The sequence below is a fragment of the Pelecanus crispus genome, chromosome 4, assembly GCF_030463565.1.
Source record: "Pelecanus crispus isolate bPelCri1 chromosome 4, bPelCri1.pri, whole genome shotgun sequence".
Lineage (NCBI taxonomy): Eukaryota > Metazoa > Chordata > Aves > Pelecaniformes > Pelecanidae > Pelecanus > Pelecanus crispus.
In genome coordinates, this window is record NC_134646.1 from 55710478 (window position 1) to 55734298 (window position 23821).

Genomic DNA, 23821 nt, shown 5'->3' on the forward strand with positions numbered 1-23821 from the left:
ATCTTTGGAAAATTCAACATACAGATGTTTGGGAGCTGGGATTTTTCTAGTCTTGGGATTCATTATCCCTGAGTGAAGGGAAGTTTTGTGTCACTAGAAGGTCAACTTTATAACAAAAGAACATTTATTTTAAAGTAGAATTGCAAGATAAAATAACTAAATGCATTATTAAGGCCATATTTAGACATCAAAAATGCACCATTGAATTTGTTTGCGATGTTGGAACTGCTAACTCTGGCCCTCTGAGGTTCAGCTCTCACCTTTCTCTGAGTCCTTGAGCCCAGAGAGCCAAAATGGCAAGTATCTTCTTCCATCCCCACTACCAAATGTGGGGGAAATAGAGGATATTGCCTTCTTTCTTTCCCTTTTTCTTTTTGTGTTATCTTAATATTCATTAATGGCAGCCTTTTTACTGTATGCCTTATTTAGCATATGCTGAAATCAGTCTGCCTGTCTCTGTGGTAGCCTTCCCAAGAACACTGGGAAAGCTTTAGTCATCACATTATGACAATATTTAATATTTCACCTTATTAGATACCTGTGAATGGCATCTCTATTTTCAATAACACACCCACATATCTATGTATTGTACCATAGGTTTTGCAAGACCTATTCGGCGTACTACATCACTTACTTAAAACATCTTGCTATATTGTACTTTTTAACTTCAGACTCAGCCAGGTTGACTGAGGGGAATTGAAATAAATGGTTCAGCTAACAAGGCCCTGATTATTTTCAGTGTTGGCATTTACAGTGAATTCAAACAAACATTTGTATCTCAGCATCAAAATTGTACAAGGCATTTGAGTCTCATGATGAGCTGCAATAGTTGTATTTGCTATACCAATTCAAGGTAATAAGTTGCAACAAAATTCTGGGCTAGCTTTTTAAATCACATTCACCTATTCTCTATGTAGTCTTTCTAAGGTTTAACCCAATAAAAAATGTTACTTACCCTATAAAATATACCCTATAAAATACTGGACATTTTTATTTTTGTTATGTATTGTCCATACACACATCCTATTGTACAGAGACATCCATGTCATGCACTTGGAGATGGGAGGCTTTTGGTCAGCAGTAACCAGCTGGTGCACAAAACCAACTCATTGTTCCTCAAACTATGTGAGGGATTAACAAGACTGAATGCGCTTCAGGGTCTCCAAGCCATGCATCCCAGATCCACAGAATTCCAAGGAAGAAGAAATGGAGCAATAATGATTAGAAAGATTGTAAATGGTCATATACTATATAAGCCCCTTATGCTCTTGAAAGAACAAGCCTTACAGATCAGTGGTTGGTTTAACTTCTGGACCCCTGGAGAACATCTCAAGATGAAGATGCCACAAGAATAATAACGATGATAATCAGTTTAATTCACTGAATCTCTCAAGTATTTCTGTCTTGCAAAATTTTTATTTAACCTACACCATCAGCTTGAGATAGCTCATCTTTCAACAAAATATTCAATGATACCCTATGAAAACAGGTAATTCCTCAAAGCATTAAAGACTGTATTTCAACTTTGATTCTTTAACTGAGCTAAGTTTAAGTCGTGCCTTTATAGCATGCACTTTACAAGGAAATGTATTTAGCCATCAGCAGCTGAGAGGGACTGTATACCTCCCAGCTGGAAAGCTGACCATGAATACATATGAACCAACTTGGAGTCCACCGGGCAACCACAACCCACTTCCCACTTCCTTTTGGCCTAAAGCTACTGACGGGCTAGCTGTTAGCAAGGAGATGCATTACGACTGAACTACTAGAGAGCTAAGGGAAGATGAAATCATATAAAACTAATACAAATAAAAAATCTAACATAAATCTCTGCAGGCAGTCAAATAAAGTACCTGAACAGAATCTCCACAAAAACCAAAACCCACACACAAAAAAAGCTGCAATATACAGCTGAACTCTAAGATACCACCTCACCATGACACCTACCTTACCAATGCAAAGACAATCCAATAAGAACACTTCTCCAGGGAAATAGATGGCACCTTTGAATTCACCATCTAAAAACCCCACATAACCTTGAAACAATGGAAATGGAATCCCTCCTATTCCCATCAATTGTGCATCCTTACCCATTCCTGAAACCAGGAAACAAATTCAGACTATTCAGGGCTATCATACCTTAAAAATAAGTTTTCTTTAATCCCTCTGTCTTGTAGCTTTTAAGCCCTCTTATATTTTCTCCCCCAACATTAACCTTTCCCAATTTATCAGTGAAAGAAAAGTTCCTGCAGAGCAACACATGTGAATGGAAACTAACCTTGCCAGAACTGGAAATTAAAAACCTGACAATACCTCTTTATAGCCACCATTACCAAGGCTCACAGAACAAAAACATTAAAAATCCACATTCCAAAAAAATGTGGCATACCTCACTCAATACATCCAATGCTTCATGAAAACTAATGGATGAAACTAATGAATCACTATGCACCAGAACGAATTCAGATATGCTAGCAATCTCCTCCCTCTCCCTCTCAATTTCACCTGGCTAATAACCTGATATCTGCTTTTGTGGTTTCTTGCTCTCTCTCAATAATCCCTGTTCCACAGATAATAAAACCCAATTTTTACTAATTAAATACCAACTACCCAGCCATATAGCCAATTAACATAATTTCATTACAGTATAAACAATTATGTCCTAGATTTATTTTATTTATTTAGATTTCTTTTTTAAGCTGGGGAAGGGTGACTAAACTGAAAGCTTGTCTATCTCTCCCATACTGTATTGACTACACTCAAGTATCCAAACTAATTGCTTTTACAATTTCTGCCCAGTCATTTTTAATATCCTAGCATTCAAGAAATACCAATAATTAAACATACCAAATCAAAATCGAGGATATAGCGGTTTTGAGGTACCGCTATATGTAAGCAAGCAATAAATAGTTTAATACTTCAGTATTATGCACTGCCTTCATACCTGGTTTTCTCTGGCCATTGTAGCTAGATCATCTTGCAATCGCCTGTTTTCTTTCAGAGCCATTTCCTTTACTCTTCCTGTTTCTGCAAGCTCTACGTGGGACGTATCAAGCTGGCGATGCAAGCTAGATATCTCACGGTCTCTGTTGCTCAGCATGTCCTTGATCTGGCTATCAAGTGAAAATCTTATTTAAGTTGTCCCTTCTTATACTATACCACATAGTTTTGAAAATGATCAGTTGTGGATTTTGGATATGCAAAAGCTTTTTTTTTTTTTTTTTTTTTTAAAAAAAAAGGGTAAAATTCTTGCTCTCTGAAGGCTGACAAACTGAGTCTAAACATAAAGATAAGCTAAGGATGTCAAATGTCAATATGCACAAATGAATGGAACTAATCTTCAACTTCAAAGTTGTATCTGGTAAGATGTATCTTATTACACAAACAGCAATTACAGATACTCTGTGTTTGGTAGCAGTTACAGTACGTTAGCCATTGCTATTTTACAAACCATAAAGGAAGAAGACAGCTTATACTTGAAAGACAACAATCAAGAGAGTAAGGAAGAGATTAAACAAAAAAGTAGAAATACAAATATGTGAATTTAAGTAAACTTTTGCATTAGTTTTTTTGCCACAGATACTTCATGCATCAATGTACCAAATATTCAGTTACACTGGTCTTCAGATGTTTAAATATTTCTTTTTAAAAAGCTACAGGTTTAAAAGTCATGCTTTAAAAGTCAGGCAAGAAGGAAAGATCAGATGAAGCCCAGCTAAAAACTACATAAATACATTTTAATTAAGACTGTACTGGTAGCTTAAGCTGGAAGAATTAACTTGACAATAATTAAGACTTCAGCTCTGAGTTTTACCTAGGTCAATCTAATAATATCTAGTGGAGTACTTAGAATACTATAAAGCTACTTCTAAACTGAGAATTAAGAAATATTACCAATTTAGGAAAATAAATATAGGCAAACAATTGTTAATGGCTGTCTTAACAGTATCTTAGCAGCCTGCAATATACTTGCAGGGGAAGTCTCTTCAAAAGTTGTGTACATCTTTCTCAACACAGTACACTACTTGACTTAAACAGAATTAACTCTATTTCACCAAAATAACTAAAATAGCCATCTACTTTTACTTTAAAACCACTAGATAAAATAAAACCACTGAAGAAGGCATCCTAGTCTTTACTTACTCTGTTGAGGACTCCAGCTCAGAGAGAGTTAGACGTAAATGAGTAATTGTTTTTTCCTATGAAAATAAAAGCAAAAGTTGTATTAGGTATTATTATATTGCAACATAACAGGATACTTAAAGAACTTTACATTTAAACCTTTATTTTAACCTTTCACCAATAAGTAATTGCATCTTTGCACGTTCAAATTTCCAAGCTTCTTTACCGAGAAAGGATTGTCTTGTCATCAAAAAAAAATGGAAGTCAGCTATAGATTGTCACCTCAGACTAGAACCTTATATCTCAATAAATATCTCCAAGTGCAAAATACAAAAAATATTTCTTTGTTTTCTTGGAGTGTTTAGGGAATACACTATCATAATTAAAATGCCATTGAGTTGGCAAATGACCCTTTGTATGGACTAGGTTCAAACATAGTGTTCATGTCATGCCTAGAGCTCTGCGCAGGCTTTGTCATCAAGGCAAAAATGTCTCCCTAAAATTTAAATGCTTTAAAAATCCCCAGATGGACTGCAAAGTAGTACTTTTACTGCACATACCTTGTTAGCTAAGTTGTCATCTAAACATGCAATTCTTTCTGTTTTTTCATCTACGGTTTCTTGAAGACTGTCCTTTTCTTTGTCCAAAACAGTAATAGTACTTCTAAGCATATTGACTGCTTCGTCCTGTGAAGCGCTCCTCTGGTTTAACCTATCTATAAATAAAAGAGTAAGTACTTCCTATTTTAAAAACAAGAAATAAGCATAAAAATAACTGGTGACTACCTATTTTGTCCTGTAGCTTTACAATTTCTTCTTGAGCTGACTGCAGTTCATCCTTTTTGAGGGACAAACGGTGCTGTAAATCTTCAACAGACCTCTGGAGTTGGTCATTTAAGAGCCTGGAAAATCAGTATACAGTTGAAAGAAGTTTAGGACCTATTCAGTGTCATTAGCTTACAGCTCTTAAGCTGCTTGAAGTGCTGGAACAGTTCCAGCGTAACCTCATGATAGGGTTGTGTCATACTAACCAGTCCTTTCCCTCCCTCTCTGGGAGAGAGAGGACTATTAAGGATTGCTGAGGCCAACACCACTTGGTTGCTCTGGACCCCTGGAGCAAGTCCACCTCAACACAATTCCAAAATGGAGCAATGGAACCTCGGTGGAACCACCATGATAATCTGAAACACTCACTTCCTCTGATTTCTGTTACTCTTCGTCATGCAACTCTTGCTACTTGTGTCTTTTGACTCTTCACTTTATAAAGATTTTGATGTGTAGCTCATAGCAGTGATTATCAGCCACACCACATTTTAAGAAGCAACCAAATTGACAGCTACAGTTCTGATCCTACTTTTAAGAAACACAGAGCCTGAAAGATATATGAAACCATCTGCCTACATAGTTGTTTTGCTTAGCAAGAAATATCAGAGTGACCTAGGAAAAAAAGTGCAAAATGAAACTCCAAAGTAATTAAGTGGATTATTTACAAAACAGGTCAGGAAATAAAAATCCCTCTGAAGTGGGATCACACAAAAGCTAGAGAAGCTTTTCATTTAAAAAAAAAAAAAAACAAACCACCAATCTGGAATACAGCATGTCTGCAGATAAAGATTGCTCTCACTCAGTTTAGAGTGAAACTTTAGAGGGGAAGGGGGGGAGAGGGGGGGCGGTGTGGGCAAACACAGCTATAAGAAATCACCACCAGGCACAAAGTAGGACCAAATGCTGAAATGACTGTAGCCCTACTCCTTATCTCCTCTTTATAATATCAATGCTTTCTACTAAAATTATAAAGAATCGAACAAGATATTTCACTTTTATGAATGTTGTCACAATTTTACCAACAAATACACTATTTGTTTTACTAACAGCCGCCTTTGTGCAATTGGGAGCGTTAGATGAACTCCAAGGCCTGCTTCTCAGCTTCAGTTCTTCGTAGTCATCCCCCCTGCTATTGTACTGTTATACAGTGCAGTATAGTACTGTTTGGGGGTGGGCGGGGTGGGGCGTGAGCCAGAGTCTGGTTTCCCTTGTAAAACATCCAAAAGATCTCATCTACAGCATTACCTATCCTGTAGTGATCTCTTACGTCAAAGGCTCTCATTTCCACCTAAACCAAATACCAGATTTCCAAATTTCTGCCCAGTTTTATTCAGTATTCTTTTTCCACTTTCTCTAAGCTGCCTTCTTGTTCCATCACATTTAGATAGCTGATGGGAGCTCTTTTCTAAAACAACTTCAAAAGAGTGCAGCAATGATCCTGCAAGTTTAAATAGACCTTAAAAATACAGGGGTGTATGTCCTGGTTTCAGCTGGGATAGAGTTAATTTTCTTCCTAGTAGCTGGCATAATGTGGTGGTTTGGATTTAGTATGGAATAATGTTGATAACACACTGATGTTTTAGTTGTTGCTAAGTACTGCTTACACTAAAGCAAGGACTTCTCATCTTCTAATGCTCTACTGACTGAGAAGGCTGGGGGTGCACAAGAAGCTGGGAGGGGGCACCGCCAGGACAGCTGACCCAAACTGGCCAAAGGGATATGCCATACCATATGATGTCATGCTCAGTATATAAACTGGGGGAACGCTGCTCAGGGACTGGCTGGGTATCACTGGTGGTGAGCAATTGCATCATGCATCACTTGTTTTGTATATTCTTTTATTATTATTACTACTATTTTATTTTATTAAACTGGTCTTATCTCAACCCACAAGGGTTTTTTTTTCACTTTTACTCTTCCAATTCTCTGTCCCATCCCACCAGGGTGGGGAGTGAGCGAGCGGCTGTGTGGTGCTCAGTTGCTGGCTGGGGTTAAACAACGACAGTATACTTGATCCTCCAGTTCTGAGCAAGTTAGTCAAATCCCCACAGACTGTGTCCTATGGACAATAAGATGTCAACTCTCAAAACTGTAGTATGTGTGTGACAGTATTAGCATATGAAAGAGAGAACAGCTCAAGTAAAATGCCATTACAGAATGACTCTCCATGAACCACTCAACTGTGGAATATCAATGCCTAACACTTGGCATAAAATTTTCAGTATTACTGACAACTCTGTAAAACCGGCACAGTTTGGCCCTACTGCTGCAGTTTGCAAAGGCATCTGTCTTCCTTTTAACAAACAGCATATGGAAATCCTTTTAGAAATTTTCTGTTCTGCTACATTCATAAGCAGAGAATGTGGTTGTTAGAAGAAACAATTCTAGAAGGAGGAGAAAATCTTCATTCACAATTAGCCATAAAAATTATCAGTATATCTGGTCATCAAGTAAGTCCAGGAGGAGCTTGCTGTGAAAAGCCACCACAGCACTTTCCTTACTCATATTTACTTTTCCTTAAGACAAAAACAGTACCAAGTGATTTTGGAAATATTTTATGGTCTTTCCCAGGAACTCCACTCTGCTATATGGCCATAGAACAATTAAAATTATGTTAGCATCTGTGAAAGACCACCACATTTTGTATTAGACTTACTGAAGTGAGCAAATCTCAGCTTTAAATTGAGAAGAATCATCAGATGTCTGGGCAAGTTTACTGGACTTCAATTTTAATTCATTTTCCAAAGAGTTTATTCTTTCTTTCAGGATAGAGACTGTAGTCTTTAGTTCACACCTTTCCATCTCAAACTGCAATTTAAAAAAAAATATCCAAACATGTTATTGTTGTAGAAAGCTATCACAACTTGGCTTTTAAATAAATTTAAGTTGAAAACAGCTAACAAAATTAATTGCTTGAAAAGTCTATCCTATTTTAGAAGTAATAAAAGCTTGCTTCCTAAGAACACACTTACTCCTTGAATATTAGTCTCCAGTTCTGAAATATCATGCTGCATCTTTGATTTTTCAAGATTTGCTGCTTCTTGCTGAATCTGAGACACAAATATAGAATTACATGTAGTAAGATACAGATTTTTAGATTTAACCGTAGAAATTTAAGCTTAATGTTTAAGAAAACATTGCTCTACATTGCTAGATGAATGACTAAATGCAAAGTTCTCTCTATAAAACTACAGAGCATTAGCTGAAAATACACCACTGCAGTTCAATATACCATCACTGAGTTTGATTTTGGTTTTTGGTTGTCATGTTGGTTTTTTGGGTTTTTTTATTAAAGTATATTTATATCTGGTCCCAACTAAATTAGTATTTGTGAGTTCTTGTAGAAGATTACTGAGCTACAGGGCAATATGAAAGGTTGCAAACATGTATAGCTTAGTGTCCTAAGCTGTTTGAAATTAATTTATGAAATTATCGTTAATATGAAATGTAAGACAGATACAAAGCTAACTGGGCTTTCTCCAAGTCTATGAAGATTTTTTTTTTTTTTAAATTATATGTCTGTTCTCTGACTTCTGTGCATAAGTGCAGTGAAATTATTAAAGAAACTCTAAAACTTCCTAGAAATGCCTAAGATAAGTGTTTTTGTGCAGATATCTCAAAGTGGCACACTTACAAAATGTTGGTATTGATCTACAAGAAGAAAGGCTGGAGCTAGAAGCACATCTCTTCCACTGCATGCACATGCTTTACGCAAAGAGGTCAGAGTTACTGCCACCACATTCAGATACACTATAGTTCTCTATTTTTGTGGTAGTAAATCAAACTATGGAAACATTCGTTGTACAGTCAATCTTGACATACATTGTCTTTGGATCAGTCCATTAATATGATTTTATATTTCTGAATTTTCAGGACATTTTAAAAACCTGTATACATTATATTAATGACCCAATAAAGAAGTCAGGGACACCCCCCCCTCCGAAATCACATGATCTTGACTACAACCAAATAAGACATTAATGCACATTAATACCAGGCATCAAAAGGTCAGAGTAACAGGAAAATTATTGCATTAACAAATATTTTTTAAAGGTTAAAAATAACGAAACTTGGATTGCTATGAATTTATGTTTGATGGTTCAGTTATATGACATTGAAAATATACTCTGCTACAAAATGCAACAATAACTAAAGATTAGTTAATATGAGAAAGTTCATAAAGTCCCCAGTTTATGGGTAAGAACCATAGGCGACACACAAGCATCTTCAAAATAGTGCACACACACAAAAATACTCTGTGGTTGGGGCTTCATATCTAGGTTCTTCACACAAGGTGATGCCATGCTTGCCCTCAGACACTTAAAGCATGTTCCTCTCCCCCTACGCCCGCCTAGGAACTGAGCTTAGAAGGATAATTCAGACAATTCATCAAGCTCTCTAAGTGAGTTTGAAATCATATAGATTCAAAAGTTATTGAAAAGGGGAACTGACAGGCAGCCAGACACAAACATGGCATTATTGTATAAGCCTTCCCTATATGCCACCTCACTGTAAGCAATGAAGCTATAAAAGCTCACCTTTAATTTTTCTCTGAGGCTTTCTTTTTCCGCCATTAATCTTCTAAAGTCAGTCAGTGCAATGTCTCTTTCTTCTTCCACATGACTTTGAGAAACTAAACTATGTTTTGCTTCTCTTCTCATCCTGTTCAATTCACCCTGAGACTTTAAAGGATTATTGTTTGTTAGCATATGTGGATTGCAATTAATACAGTGTATACACTAATAAAAAAGAAAGTTTCAGTGCTGTTGTTACAATAGGAGTGCTATTATAGTCTTATTTTTCCCTAGATAACTAAAATATATTCCCTAAATCACACAGTGGAATGACAACTTATGCTGCCAACATACTCATCATCTTTTTACTGTTGTTCCAAGTATAGCCTAACTTCATTCTGTTTTCTTATCATTTAACTACTACTTTGTTCTTGCTTTCTAGCCTGTATCCTTACCCAACTTTCTCATGCATTCTACTGATATTTTTTTTCCTGATCTTTCTCATTTCCGAATGCCAGTACAGTAAGTTATAATGGCTTTGAAGTTAATCCACTAACTTTGGGGTACATCATTTTATTAGCAAGAAATAAAAATAGGTATATATTTTATTATTCTTGGTTGTATTCTAGTAGGTCTATACTCCTCAAGTCCTGTTATAGAGAGAAGTTTTTTCATTTTAAATAAGCAACAGTGTTAACCGGTTATTTCAATACCAATTATAAACAATCTTTTCTTACCTGCTCATAAAGAACATTTAATCTATCTCTTTCTGCAGTCAATAATTTGACATTGGACTGTATTTCTATCATGTGTTTTTCAAATCTGTCTAACATGGACCGTAGCTCATCTCTTTCTCTGGTGATCAATCTAAGATCTTCACTCTGCAAAGTGATTAATAAAATTGATGTTAAAATATACTAATTAAAATATTTGGATAATTAATACCAAAAAAAGAAAGAACTCACACTATTAGTAATACATGAAAAATATGTACATAATAAATTTTAATTGCAAGAGAAAGCCTGGCATTGGTTGTATAATTTAAACAATAAGAACTAACTGTTAAGGAGAAAAAGCAAACCAGCTAACAATAAGATCTCAACCTTTTTCTGTTTATCATCTATTTATTTCAAACAAAATGATCAATAATTAATCTATATGTTACTGTAAAATGTGAACGGTAAAATAAAATAAAAGTTCACTAGAGCTTCTTTCAGTTATTTTTTTATGTTAAGAATGTAATTTAAAAACTACTGCAGTCATTTACTGCTACTGAATTTGAAAATATATTTGATAGCTCTTTAAATGGTTCTACAGTATTTCCATTATTTTTTGAGGTTGTCTTGACAGCAAGAACTTTACCTTCTCTGGAGTCCTACGGCTTGGACTAGGCCTTCGTTTGATCATTTTCTGAAGATATTCTAATTCTCGCTTATAATAATCTCTGTCATCTTCTAAAGTCTTTACAAATGCATCTAGACGAGATGGAGATTTGTCTCCTAGGGCTATACCATATTCTAATCTCATTCTTTCTATTTCTAGGACAAGTTCTCGTTCTGCAGAAAAAGAAATAAACATATCTGTATAGGCACCTCATGAATTTCCACAAAGACATTTGCATTTGGGACAGACTAACTCCCAGCAACCATCTGGACAGCAAATCTGCTGAAAAGGATGTAGGAGTCCTGGTTGACAGTAGGCTAAACATGAGCGAGTAGCATGCTTTGGAACCGATAGAGGCCTAACAGCATATGGGGCTGCATCAGCAGACACACAGACTAAGGGATGTGATTATTCCCTTTTACTTAGCACTCAGTAGATTGCATTTACAGTACTGTGTTCAGTTTTGTCCCCCCTAGTACAAGAAAGATGTTGATAAACTTGAGTGAGTCCAGGGGAGGCCCTCCAAGCTGGTCAGGGAGCAGAACACTTGCCCTGTGGGGAATGGCTGAGGGAACTGGGCTGGTTCAACCGGGAGAAGAGCTGGGACCCAAGAGCAGGCTGACAGTACCAAGAGGGGGCTACAGATAACACAGAGCCAGCTTCTTCACAGAGGTGCACAGCAGGTTAACAAGGAATGATGGCGATTAATTGCTACAGGCAATTACAAGCAATAGAGCGGAAAAGTTATTTTACTCTGAGGATAAACAAACATTGGAGCAGGTGGCTTAGAGATGTTGTGGAATCTCCATCCCTGGAGGTTTTCAAGATGCAGCCAGATAAAGCTCTCAAGAAACACAGTCTGAATTCACTCACTCAGAAAGACAGAGAATAAGAACAGTTTTGGACAAAATAAATTATTTTGTATGAAACTGCCATAGTATTAGTATTAGGATGGGATCACAGTAAAAAGTTCAACTTTCAGTTCTCACATACAGACTGAAAACATGTTTTCGTGATGAAAGTTTTCACTTTAATTCTGACTGAAGACCTACAGTCCTCTTCTAGTTTACATATATCAAGACTTTTAGTATTATTAACTGTCTCTTAACTAGGTAAGGTTTCTTATTTTAAAAATTATGGGAAGATAATTTACAGGAATCTACATTTGATGATTTACCTTTTATTTCCAAGTTCTCTGTTTTTTCTGTCAGCCTTTGTTTCTCTTGTTCAAGCTGATTTAACAACAGTTCAAGATTCTCTTTATCATCTGCTTTTCCAAAGAGTTCTTCACTCAGTCTCTTGTTCTCCCTATGACATGAGCACAATTCCTGAAGTAACAAGTATTACAAAAATGAGAAGTGCCAATAGAGACATGTGGAAAAAAATTATTTAACATTTTGTTAAAATTTTAATATTCCACACCTTCTACTTCTGTTTAACCTGGACGTTTTATGCTTTAACATTTGTTAAAGGTCATAATTGTTTTTATACTACTTTTTATTACATCAAAATAAGCATTACTTTTGGACACAGTTTGCCATCAGTAACAAAACAAACAAGATTAACCCTTGTTTAATTCAAGAAACCAACCAGAAGGATAGTTGGATACAAACACGGAAAAAAGCGATACTTAAAGCAAGAAATAATTTTTAATGGCATTTAGTAACACTGTTGGTGTTAAAGTACATCACAATACAGCATCTCAGTCAACCCAATCCTGTAGCTAATCAAGTGCTATTTGGCATGTCTTCCCTATAATCTGGTGCCCTGCAAATGAAATATTTTTGTATTTTCAAGTTCACTAGAAATACTAAAATAAAACACTGCATTCAACTAACACACAACTTGCTATATGTTGGAAAGAGTTTGGTCTTCAAGGAATTGATAATACTGCTGGTTTTCATCTGGGCTACTATGCTTTGTTTCTGAGTGAGCCAAGTATTGTATAATTAGTCACATGCTGATTAAGAGACAAAGTAGTTTTTAAATTAAGGAAATCCTCTAGGATGTCATAACTCATTTGTGGTAAAAATGATTATGTCATGGAAATTACAACTTCAGACAGCAGGAATAAGGAAATGTACAGTAAGGACATAACCAAACATAATGTCTACAGAGGTTTCTTTCAGTTTATTTTTCATAGAATCATAGAATGCTTTGGGTTGGAAGACACCTTTAGAGATCATGTAGCCCAACCCCCCTGCAGTGAGCATATTTAACTAGATCAGGTTGCTCAGAACCCTGTCCAACCTGACCTTGAATGTTCCAGGGATGGGGCCTCCACTATCTCTCTGGGCAACCCGTGATGTAGCTTCTTTAGCTCCTTCATTTATTAATTAGTAATTTATTACATCAGAGTTTCAGGGTACTATAAAATTTCTCCTGTTAATTGTTAAATTGTTAAATTTTGTAATAAATTAAAGAATCACGTGGATGACAGTATCATAAAATACTACAAACAAGAACTGAAAATATTTTTACTTACCGATTTAAGCCTTGTTATTGTTTCTTCAAGATCCTGTATTTCACTGTGTTTTCTTTCAATTTCTTTCTATCAACCAAAATTAACCTATATGTTAAAAGTTACATATTCAAAATGACAACTCCTTTGTTACAAAAAAAGTAACAAAACAGGTTATTTTTGTAAGAAATAAAGAATAATTAGGTCCTTGTAATCTGCCAGATTTTAAGTAGTAAAGCTCCTATGAACTGAAAGCACAAAAAATTTGTGGTATATACACCCATGCTTTTTTGGAGCACAACAATTAAATAAATCATTGCATGACTCCTCATAGAAAAAAACTCCAAACACAGTCATCCCTGTTGCAAATATCTATTACCTATTAATAGTTTTAAGTATCTCAGAATTTTATTTCATACTGAGCTAACAGAAGAAGGAAGACATTGCCTCTTAACTAAACTCATCTAACCTAATACAGTAAAGAGACAAAATTGCTGGGATTAATCATCTTTTAGTGAGAAATTCTGTATAATATTAAGTAAACTGGAAAAAAACCATCTTTTTACTCTTCCTTTACAAGCTGATAGCTCATTTTTTGCAAGATATAAAGGCACCTAAGAGCCGAGCAGATCCTTCACACTGTAAGACGTTAGTGATTACCTTTGCTTCTCCTATTTCCTTATCTGCAGTCTCGAGCACAATTTCCTTGTGTCTTTCCAACTGCTGTGCCAAGTGGTCTATTTCATTCAGTTCCTGACACAGTTCTTCATTTTTATTGCTTAAATGCACGACCTCACTAGTCACATTTTGTTTAGTGTCCAAGAGGTCTTGAATGCGATTTTCAAGCTCTTTGTTTGTCTGCTGAAGATATTCAACCTGAAAGATATTTTTCATTAAAACATTAATATGTGTTGTTACACTAGGTACCAAAAGTTCTTCCCAATCTTCTGAAATATAGTAACTCTATATCCATAGTAAAAAAGGGACATCCTGTTAAAAATGGCAAGATTTTCTGGTTTTAGAACTTAATGCTTATCAACATGAAAAAAATATGATTTTACAAAAGATGCAAGGTGAAGGAATTCATTAGTATGATGTTCTTTATCTAGACTCCAAAACCTGAGGTTTATTCTAAAAACAAAGTACTGAAAAGCAGAGATCTGTATAGGAACCTGCCTTGGGCATCAGTCCGGTAGACCCAGTGTACTCAGAATTTCCCTAAATTTCACAAGATATGAGGACACGTTCTTCTCTCCACCTTTGTAGTGTATTTGCTATGCTTAGTCTCACTGTTACTCCTTCATGAGAGTGAAGCTTTGCAGATCAGATTCCTAAAACCTATCTTGCTGCCAACATATCTCAGCACCTTAAACACAACATCCTCAGAAATTCTGCTCTACAGACATCGTTTTTCCCAGTATACCTTTCCCTGAGACTAAAGGAAAGAGAGGCAGAGATGTAGAGTAGGAATAAAAAAAAATATACACAATAAGTTACACTACCCAGGAAAATGGGAACCTGGAGTATTTTGAAAGATTCAAGGTAACACAGGTGCTCCACTTCGATCTCCACACAACCTTCCTGAAAACTCCAGAAAGAAGTATTACTGTAGGCACAGAAGAAAGCCTAAGCCCTCTCATAGTCATGAATACTACTACATACAGCTATCCATCGATTTATCATCAGAGAATAAAAGTGGTATATTGGCACCAAGCCTGAGCAACTAGTCTTGATGGCCCAAAACCAACTTGATGCAGCTCTGGGCTCACTCTCTGTAAAATCAATTTGTGTTCAGCATGACTTACTAATTCAGGATCACTGAACACAGCTGTAGTGCTTCCAAGTCATAGCTCATTCTTTTTGCAGCACTGAACCTAAGCTAATAAACTCTGCAACATGGCTCTCATGCCATTGTACATCATGTACAGTCAGTATACAAAACGTCTAACTCAGTTGGAAAAACAGAGAATTGATGCTATAAATCCAGAGGTGGGCTTTACTTGATCTGTACTCCAGCCTGTCTGGTATTACTTTTTGAAATCCTTATTCTGTGACCAATATTGAATGCATGCTAATATGCACAGTAAAAACAAACATCTTTATCCTAAGCTTATCCTTTCCTTGCCAGTCTATGTTGGAGTAAAGGTGGGGACCATTTTAATTCAATGAGGAAGATTCCCCACTATCTGATGAGATTATCTGCAGGACTACTCCTTATTATAAGTACATATACCATTGTTAGTTCCTAAAACATAAATGATATGTAAAAAAAAAAAAAAAAAAAGAAAAAAATTAAAAGAAAATAAGTATTTTCAAACTTGGTGAAAACAGTGTATCATACAGAAATTTTCTGAATACTCTCAGATTAACATTACTATGTAGAGATGCAAGTTCATAGAATGCTTTACCAAAAACCATTCTAATAGACTTTTAAAACAAGAAATTAAAATTCCTTAGGCAGGAAACACTGCCACCTAAAAAGCAAAGCAAGTTAAATTGATTGATTTTATATCTAATAGTGATTTTTTAAAGAGCTAGAAGTTTTGTGGGTTTTCTTAGATTGCTAGTATTTTTAGTTTTGACTAAACAACAATAATAAATCCATTACCTGCAAATTCAAATGGGTGATAAGCTTCTCATTACTTTTACTTCTTGATTCCAGAGAGAGAACCTCATGAGAACGCCCACCATCCAATGCTAGCACTAGGCGCTCTATTTCTTTGTCTCTTAGCTCAACCTTTGAGAAAAAAAAAAGGGGGTTTTAGTATCTTCAATACCATTTAATAGAACCTTTGTTCAAATAAACACCTATATAACATTCAGTAAAAAGATATGCACCTAATAATGCAATTTTTATCTTTAATATCGACTTTTTTTAAAATTCTGGATTTTCCTGAAGAAAAGTGATTTCTTTGAAAGAAAAAGAAATGAATCAAATAGAATTGGCGGGAAAAACCCCTGAAACAATTCCTACTAGATTATTTTCCTGAAAAGAAACTGACAATTTTCATCTAAAGTGAAGTTAATGAATGTTGCAAATTAACTGAGACTAGCATTTAAATTTAGGGAAAAAGCTTTTAAATCAGCTAATTCAGTGACTATTTCAGTCACTGAAAAACAGAATACTGGAAGAGGGAAACCAAGATGTGAACAAAAAAGAGAGGATGGTGTTCACTAATCCCCAGATATTGAAGATATAATAATATATGAACAATTGATGTAATTCCCTCACTTAAATATTATACATATCAATCCACTCTAAAATATTGTAAAATCTGTTGCTCATAAATTAACTTTCAAAAATGAAAAATTCAAAAAATAACCAGTCCAAAGAGTGAAAAAAATTATACCAAAATATCTGTAGATCAATTTACTATTTTGCACCAGTTAATGCTTCTGCACTAAAAAACCCTAGACATACAGAAACTCCACTTATGATCATCAAGTTTAGCTTATTTAATGTAATTTTAATACACAAAATATATGAGCAAAAGCAGCGGGCAAGTATTTTATCGTTGTTGATGTCTCCAAGAGAAGAGGAAAGAAATAGCACAACAAGTTAGAATAATTGTATTTCACAAGCCCTACAATGCTTTCCCAATGAGGTTAAAACACAAATTATAATCAAGGCCATTGCAATGGCTACTACAACCAAATGCTACTACTAATAATAAAAAAAAAAAATCTGTAAACATACCTGTTTGCTATAATTTTTCATTCCACGTTCAGATATCTCCAGTTTTTCCTGTAGCTCTTTTACTTCTGACTGAAGTTCATGAATTCTGAAATGTAGCAATATACTGTTTACATGGATTCATTGAAGAATTGTATGTCCACAACAATTCAATATTAGTATTTTCTCTTTGCTCCCGAATGTATTTCACAAAAAATAATTTTGTTCATACAAAATATTAATGCAGAAGCCATTGTTTGAGATACTGTAGCAGGTTGACCTTGGCTGGCTGCCAGACCCCCACCCACCTGCTCTCTCACTCCCCCTCCTCAACAGGATGGGGGAGAAAATAAGATGAAAAAGCTTATAGGTCAAGGTAAAGACAGGGAGATCAGTTACCAATTACTGTCATGAGCAACACAGACTCAGCTTGGGGAAGATTAATTTAATCTATCATCAATTAAAACCAGAGTAGGATGGCGAGAAACAAACTAAAAACACCTTCTTCCCACCCTCCGCTTTTTTCCAAGCTCAACTTCACTGCTTCATTTCCGACTTTCATACCTCCCCCCTACCCCAAGTGGTGCAGCAGGGATGGGGAATGGGAGCTGCAGTCAGTTCATAACACTTCATAACACTTTGGCTTTGCTGCTCCTTCCTCCTCACAGTGATCCCCTGTTCCAGCGTGGGGTCCCTCCCATGGGATACAGTCCTTCAGGAACTGCTCCAGCATGGGTCATCTCCACACAGTACAGTCCTTCAGGAACAGACTGCTCCAGCGTGGGTCCCTCACGGGACAGAGCTCCTGCCAGAAGACCTGCTCCTGCGTGGGCTTCTCTCCACATGCTGTAGTTCCTGACAGGAGCCTGCTCCACGGGCTGCAGCTTCCCTCAGGACATATCCACTTGCTCCAGCATGGGGTCCTCCATGAGCTGCAGCTCTGACATGATCCTTCATGGGCTGCAGTGTGGGTATCTGTTCCAACATGGTCCTCTGTGGGTTGCAGTGTGGACATCTGCTCTGGTGCGATGCTCTCCACAGACAACTTCCATCACCATGGTCTTCTCCACGAGCTGCAGGGGAATCTCTGCTCCGGTGCCTGAAGCACCTCCTCCCCTCCTTCTTCACTGACCTTGGTGTCTGCAGGGTTGTTTCTCTCATATTTTTCTTACTCCTCCCTCTCACTGCTGCTGTGCAGCATTGGTTTTTATCCTTTCTTAAATACATTTTCACAGGGGAGCCACCAGCTTGGCTGATGGGCTCAGCTGTGACCTGTGGTGGGTCTGTGTTGAAGCCAGGTGGAACTGGCTGTGTTCAGCACAGGGTAGCCACTGGTCTCTTCTTAGAGAGGCCACCCCTGCAGTCCCCCTGCTGCCAACACCTTCCCATGTAAACTCTCTGCAGATATCTTCTAAATAAGAAAAGAAGAATTGACTTGAACCTTTCATAATACAGGTTCCCAAGCCAAAAATAGTATTACAAAAATCAAGAATATTTTAGTCTTCCAAAATGAATAAGAAAAATCAGTTTACTCCTATGCAAAACATTACACCTAGCTTTCTTCCAGAATACCCAATCTAAAATTAGGTATAACAGTAAAACCAGTATAGAAATCTTAAGAGAAATCCTTTAAGGAAATAAGCAGCTTACTAAATATCCATTGCAACTTTGTCACAGGCAGCACTGTCAATCACTATGTAAAATCCTATTTAAGAACTACAGTGCTCTTAAAACATCATGAAATACCATTTTGTTTGAGGCAAATTTGAAAGGCGGAGGGCGGGGGTTGGAAAATCACAGCAGATATTTAACACCTATACTTCAAAATTTAAAAGTTCTTTAGATTACCGATTATCAGCCACCTGAAGAAGGTCTGCAATATAAGGGTCCTCCGGCTGAGGAACTGGATAGGCACTAACACCTGATGGAGGGACAGGCTGGTCTATTTGCATGCGTTGACGCCTGAAGGGAATGCTTCTTTTTCTGCCACCTAAAAGCCCAAACCCAAATGCCTATTACTTGGAGTTAAAGCAAGGGACTCTTCTTCTTTAATACAAAATGAAATTTCCTATTTATTCCATCGCTTCTGAACTGTCATGTTTCACCATTTTAATCTTACTGTAATAACTTGATAAAATTTGTACATTCTAGACAACACCATTCTTGCAGGTCAGTATCAGCTTTGTCAAAGTTCAGTTTTATAATAAGGAAATGTGCAAAGTTCAGTATAAGTAATTTTCCCCAGTGTTTAAGACCCTAAATATTCTACAGCTCAAACTTGTTGAATCTATTAGTGATTTACTTTACTAAAAAAGCTAAATTAAAACATCACAAAAGACATTTTGTTTTCACATTTAAGAACTATTTTATGACTGAACTAACCTCTGCGTTGTTTAGTAATGTTTTTTTCCTTCTATCCTACTGTCATTTCAGTGAATGAATATCATAAGCATATCAAGCAGAATAGGTTTATTTGCTTGCATGGTAACATTGTATTAGAAACAAAGCAAAATGTAGTATTATTTCCAGAGGGAACAATTACTCTTCATCACACAGTTAAATAACAACATACAGTATTTGATGATGTAGTATAGAAAAATCCCAGAAGACTGGTGACCAAGGGGCAAGTATGCAGAAAGACAGAAAGAAGTGTAACAGGGCATCTTTGAAGCGAAGGACATGAAATGCAGAAAGATGTGGAAAAACAGAGAGGAATTTTCATTTCACCTAAATACCTACTAATTTCCCTCAGATGCCAAAAATACATGGGTAATTCAATGACTTGGAAAGAAATGACAATTTCAAAATTTCACAAAATACTTCTCGCTTGAAAGAAAAAGAAGAAAAAGGAAACCCTGGAGAAAGAAATTAACCTGGAAGTAAAGTCCAGAACATTTTAAGTTATCAAAAGACCCTTTAAATACTTCAAGCTTTCAGAGGGTTGGAATATTTATTTGTAGACATATTTTGCATCTGCTACTTTTAGATCTTGGTTACAAAAATCTGAATTAGTCACTTACACATCATCAACTAGCTGTCAAAAAGATCCTGCCTCTGACTAAAGTAGGTGCAGCAGTAAAAAAATAAAAATAGCTGTTGATTAGCAGTGTTTTCCAGTCACATTTTAACTTAATAATCTTCTACTGAATCTAAGTTTGTATTCAAATTTGTCCCTAACACAAGTGATGTGCTAATGAAACTTCTTCCAGACAGAGAAAAAGACTGAATTCAGAGCCAAAACTTTCAAAAGTTAATGCGATTTTATTGGACAGTTATTTTACTGTAGTAACTTCTCTTCCTAGAGGAAAAAAAAAAAAAGATTATGTTCTGAAGAGCCAAAAAAGCCCAGAGAAAAGTTAAAATATCTGTGATTATTTACACTCACCAGGTGTTTGCACCACTGCTTGCAGATTCTTCTCCTGAAGCTGCTGAATTTTTTCAGTCTTGGCTTTGTTCTCTTTTTCCAGCATTTTAATTTTATGAACATATTGGTTATTCAGAAATTTCAAGTCAGCTGTTTCACGTTCAACCCTCCTTAAGGAGGCTTTCAAATCTTCAAGGGAGATGAAAAAGCAATATTATCTTTCTTATTCATTATTTTTTTCCTAGTAGCACCAAAATAGGCATAAAAAGAATCCTATATTCTTTTTCCATAACATGAAATTTTCAAATACACATACATACGCACATGTATCTCTTCGTTGGGTAAAAAACTGGTTGGGTGGCCGAGCCCAGAGAGTTGTGGTGAATGGAGTTAAGTCCAGTTGGCAACCAGTCATGAGCGGTGTTCCCCAGGGCTCCGTTTTGGGGCCAGTTCTGTTTAATATCTGTATCAATGATCTGGATGAGGGGATTGAGTGCGCCCTCAGTAAGTTTGCAGATGACACCAAGCTGGGTGGGAGTGTCGATCTGCTGGAGGGTAGGATGGCCCTGCAGAGGGACCTGGACAGGCTGGATCGATGGGCCGAGGCCAACTGGATGAGGTTCAACAAGGCCAAGTGCCAGGTCCTGCACTTGGGTCACAACAACCCCATGCAACGCTACAGGCTTGGGGAAGAGTGGCTGGAAAGCTGCCTGGCCAAAAAGGACCTGTGGGTGTTGGTAGACAGCTGGCTGAACATGAGCCAGCAGTGTGCCCAGGTGGCCCATAGCATCCTGGCTTGTATCAGAAATGGTGTGGCCAGCAGGAGGAGGGAGGTGATTGTCCCCCTGTACTCGGCACTGGTGAGGCTGCACCTGGAATACTGTGTCCAGTTTTGGGCCCCTCAATACAAGACAGACATTGAGCTGCTGGAGCATGTTCAGAGAAGGGCAACGAAGCTGGTGAAGGGTCTGGAGCACAGGTCTTATGAGGAATGGCTGAGGGAACTGGGGTTGTTTAGCCTGGAGAAGAGGAGGCTGAGGGGAGACCTTATTGCTCTCTACAACTGCCTGAAAGGAGGTTGTAGTGAGGTGGGTGTTGGTCTCTTCTCCCAAGTAGTTAGCGATAGGACAAGAGGAAATGGCCTCAAGCTGTATCAGTGGAGGTTTAGATTGGATATTAGGAAAAATTTCTTCATGGAGAGGGTAGTCAAGCATTGGAACAGGCTGCCCAGAGAGGTGGTGGAGTCCCCATCCCTGGAGGTGTTCAAAAAACGGGTAGATGTGGCACTTTGGGACATGGTTTAGTCTAGTCTACCCTTAATTGTTCTAGTGTGGACTTGGTAATGTTAGGTTAATGGTTGGACTGGATGATCTTAAAGGTCTTTTCCAACCTAAACAATTCTATTCTATTCTATATATACACACACAAACACACAAAAATATATATTTATGTAAGTTATACAAATAAAACTCCTTTGTAGAATAAAGGCACATTTAACAGCAGTATTTCATTTTAAATTAAAAAGCAGCATTTCAAGTTATGAAAGTATGTGTTAAAAATGTCTAACATTTTCATGTTGGATTAAAACAATGATTTGCAGGGCCTCACAAGCTTTTTAGCTGCAAAAGAAATGTCTGTGCATGAGCCTTAATTCATTAAAGGCACCAAAGTCAATGACCACTCACACTCACTTATAAGTACAGATAAATGAATCTGCAGATCAAGCATTTGGCTGCAATTTTATTTTGGCATGGAAAAACTAAAAAAAAGTACCATAATTTTTATATTACCTTTAACATGGCGATCAGATTGCTCTTTCAATTTTAATATTTCTAAATGTAGTTCATTATTTTCCCTGGTAAGTTTAGCATTCTCTGTTTTATACGGTTCCAAAATAGCATCATAATTGCTGCATTCTTTTTCAGTTTTTCCAGCAGATAACTTTGCACTGCGCAAGCTCTCAGTTGTATGAACTAGGTCACTAGAATAAAGAAGCATCAGGCATGTTAGAAATGTTATCAGCATTATCAGCAGATGCAAACATTTATTATGGCCTGAGAAACAAACCCCTTTCCCTGAGACCATGTTAACTGTAGAACAAATGGGTTCAAAGAAAGGCAAAGAGAACATTCATATAAGAAAAACTGAAAGACAGGACTCATTCACTTAAAAAAAGTAAATAGGAAAGGCCAGGACAAATATAAAAAATAAAGATATTTAGAAAGGAGTTTACATCTAATAATTCAATAAACTCTCTTTTCTACGTAAAGTGAGATATTCAAAATTGGCAAGATGACTTTTTCCTCCAAGCACTACCTAAGTTGTAGCACTAGTTACCACAGAAGAAACTTGAAGTAGAGAATTAAAAAGGCCAGAAGGTTACTGGTATTTACATGGAGATCAAAAGCTCCATAAGAGACATTAGTGGTAAGTAGCTATAAACATTTGTGTAAAAATAATATCAAAGTCAGTGATTGAGTGATTAAACCTACCTGTTAGACACCAGAATGAGACTTAATGTTGAAGGCAGATTACTTCACTTCTGCCTACCTACGGTTCTTTCCCCTGTATCAGATGCTAGAGAGCAACAGAACCTACATTTCCATGTTTAGCCAAATGTAACTGGATTACTATGGAAATTACTATGTTCATAATCACATCAAAGCCACGAAATGGCAGATATATAAAGAAGGTCACCTGAAAATTTGTTTTTCTTCTGTTATGTGTCCTGTAAAAACTGCAGAGAAAGCAAATTTAAACTTCTCCAAATGAAATCATAAAAAACAGAGCTGTGAATGTTTTATTTTAAGTCACAGTACAGACAACAGGGATTATTTTTTATAAAACCAGTTATAAGGGTGTGTCCCTTAAGCACATATCAATAGTGACTATTCTTGGCTCTCTTATGAGGTTAGAAAAGTTGAATTTTCCTAAACCATAGATCCTTAGAAACAATTCTACTGAATTAAATGAAATCTTAGGATGTTCTCATCACTTAAGCAAACCCATTTGACTTCATCATACACAGGAACTGAATCTTAGCTCTGAAATAACATTGCTTAAAAATAATCTTCAGACTAAGCATTCTCCCTTATATGTCAAAAATCAAACAATACCTACTATATGATTACTATGTTTTTTAATGAATGTCCTTTTGAATACCTAAAAAGATTTTCCACCAAAGGTAAACTCTCCACTCCCAATGGTTGCCGATAGCCCAGCTGATCTAGACGTTTCCTGAGATTAATGAACCTTCGCTCTGCAGTTGTAGTCATTGTAAACACACCTCCAAAGCAGCTTTTGTCAGTCAGAAAAATAGGACACCTGCAAAAGATTGTCTATTACAGCAATTGTCCTTTAAAGAAGGAATAATACAGAAAAAAGTAAGGGAAAAAACATTTTTTGTGTAGGAAATATAGTGCATGAGCATGTCCTTAAAATGTAAGTAAACCAAAAGAGAATCATAGAGCAACTAAAATT

At 36.5% G+C, this 23821-nt stretch overlaps 1 protein-coding gene across 1 annotated transcript in view; it reads right to left on the bottom strand.

Moving 5' to 3' along the window:
- The window catches only part of CEP135 (centrosomal protein 135), a 35374-nt gene extending 11758 nt beyond the window's left edge, over positions 1 to 23616 (bottom strand). Inside the window, exons 1-18 of the mRNA XM_075709546.1 lie at positions 23504 to 23616; positions 22132 to 22322; positions 20363 to 20530; positions 18826 to 18967; positions 17002 to 17086; positions 15913 to 16041; positions 13965 to 14180; positions 13329 to 13394; positions 12021 to 12171; positions 10823 to 11016; positions 10198 to 10341; positions 9485 to 9628; positions 7919 to 7996; positions 7603 to 7754; positions 4908 to 5023; positions 4683 to 4837; positions 4144 to 4199; positions 2945 to 3113 (exon numbers count right to left, since the gene is read on the bottom strand). Of these exons, the coding sequence (XP_075565661.1) occupies positions 2945 to 3113; positions 4144 to 4199; positions 4683 to 4837; positions 4908 to 5023; positions 7603 to 7754; positions 7919 to 7996; positions 9485 to 9628; positions 10198 to 10341; positions 10823 to 11016; positions 12021 to 12171; positions 13329 to 13394; positions 13965 to 14180; positions 15913 to 16041; positions 17002 to 17086; positions 18826 to 18967; positions 20363 to 20530; positions 22132 to 22322; positions 23504 to 23616 (2469 nt within the window). The remainder of the gene's footprint in view (positions 1 to 2944; positions 3114 to 4143; positions 4200 to 4682; positions 4838 to 4907; positions 5024 to 7602; positions 7755 to 7918; positions 7997 to 9484; positions 9629 to 10197; positions 10342 to 10822; positions 11017 to 12020; positions 12172 to 13328; positions 13395 to 13964; positions 14181 to 15912; positions 16042 to 17001; positions 17087 to 18825; positions 18968 to 20362; positions 20531 to 22131; positions 22323 to 23503) is intronic.
- Between the last annotated feature and the right edge of the window lie 205 nt (positions 23617 to 23821).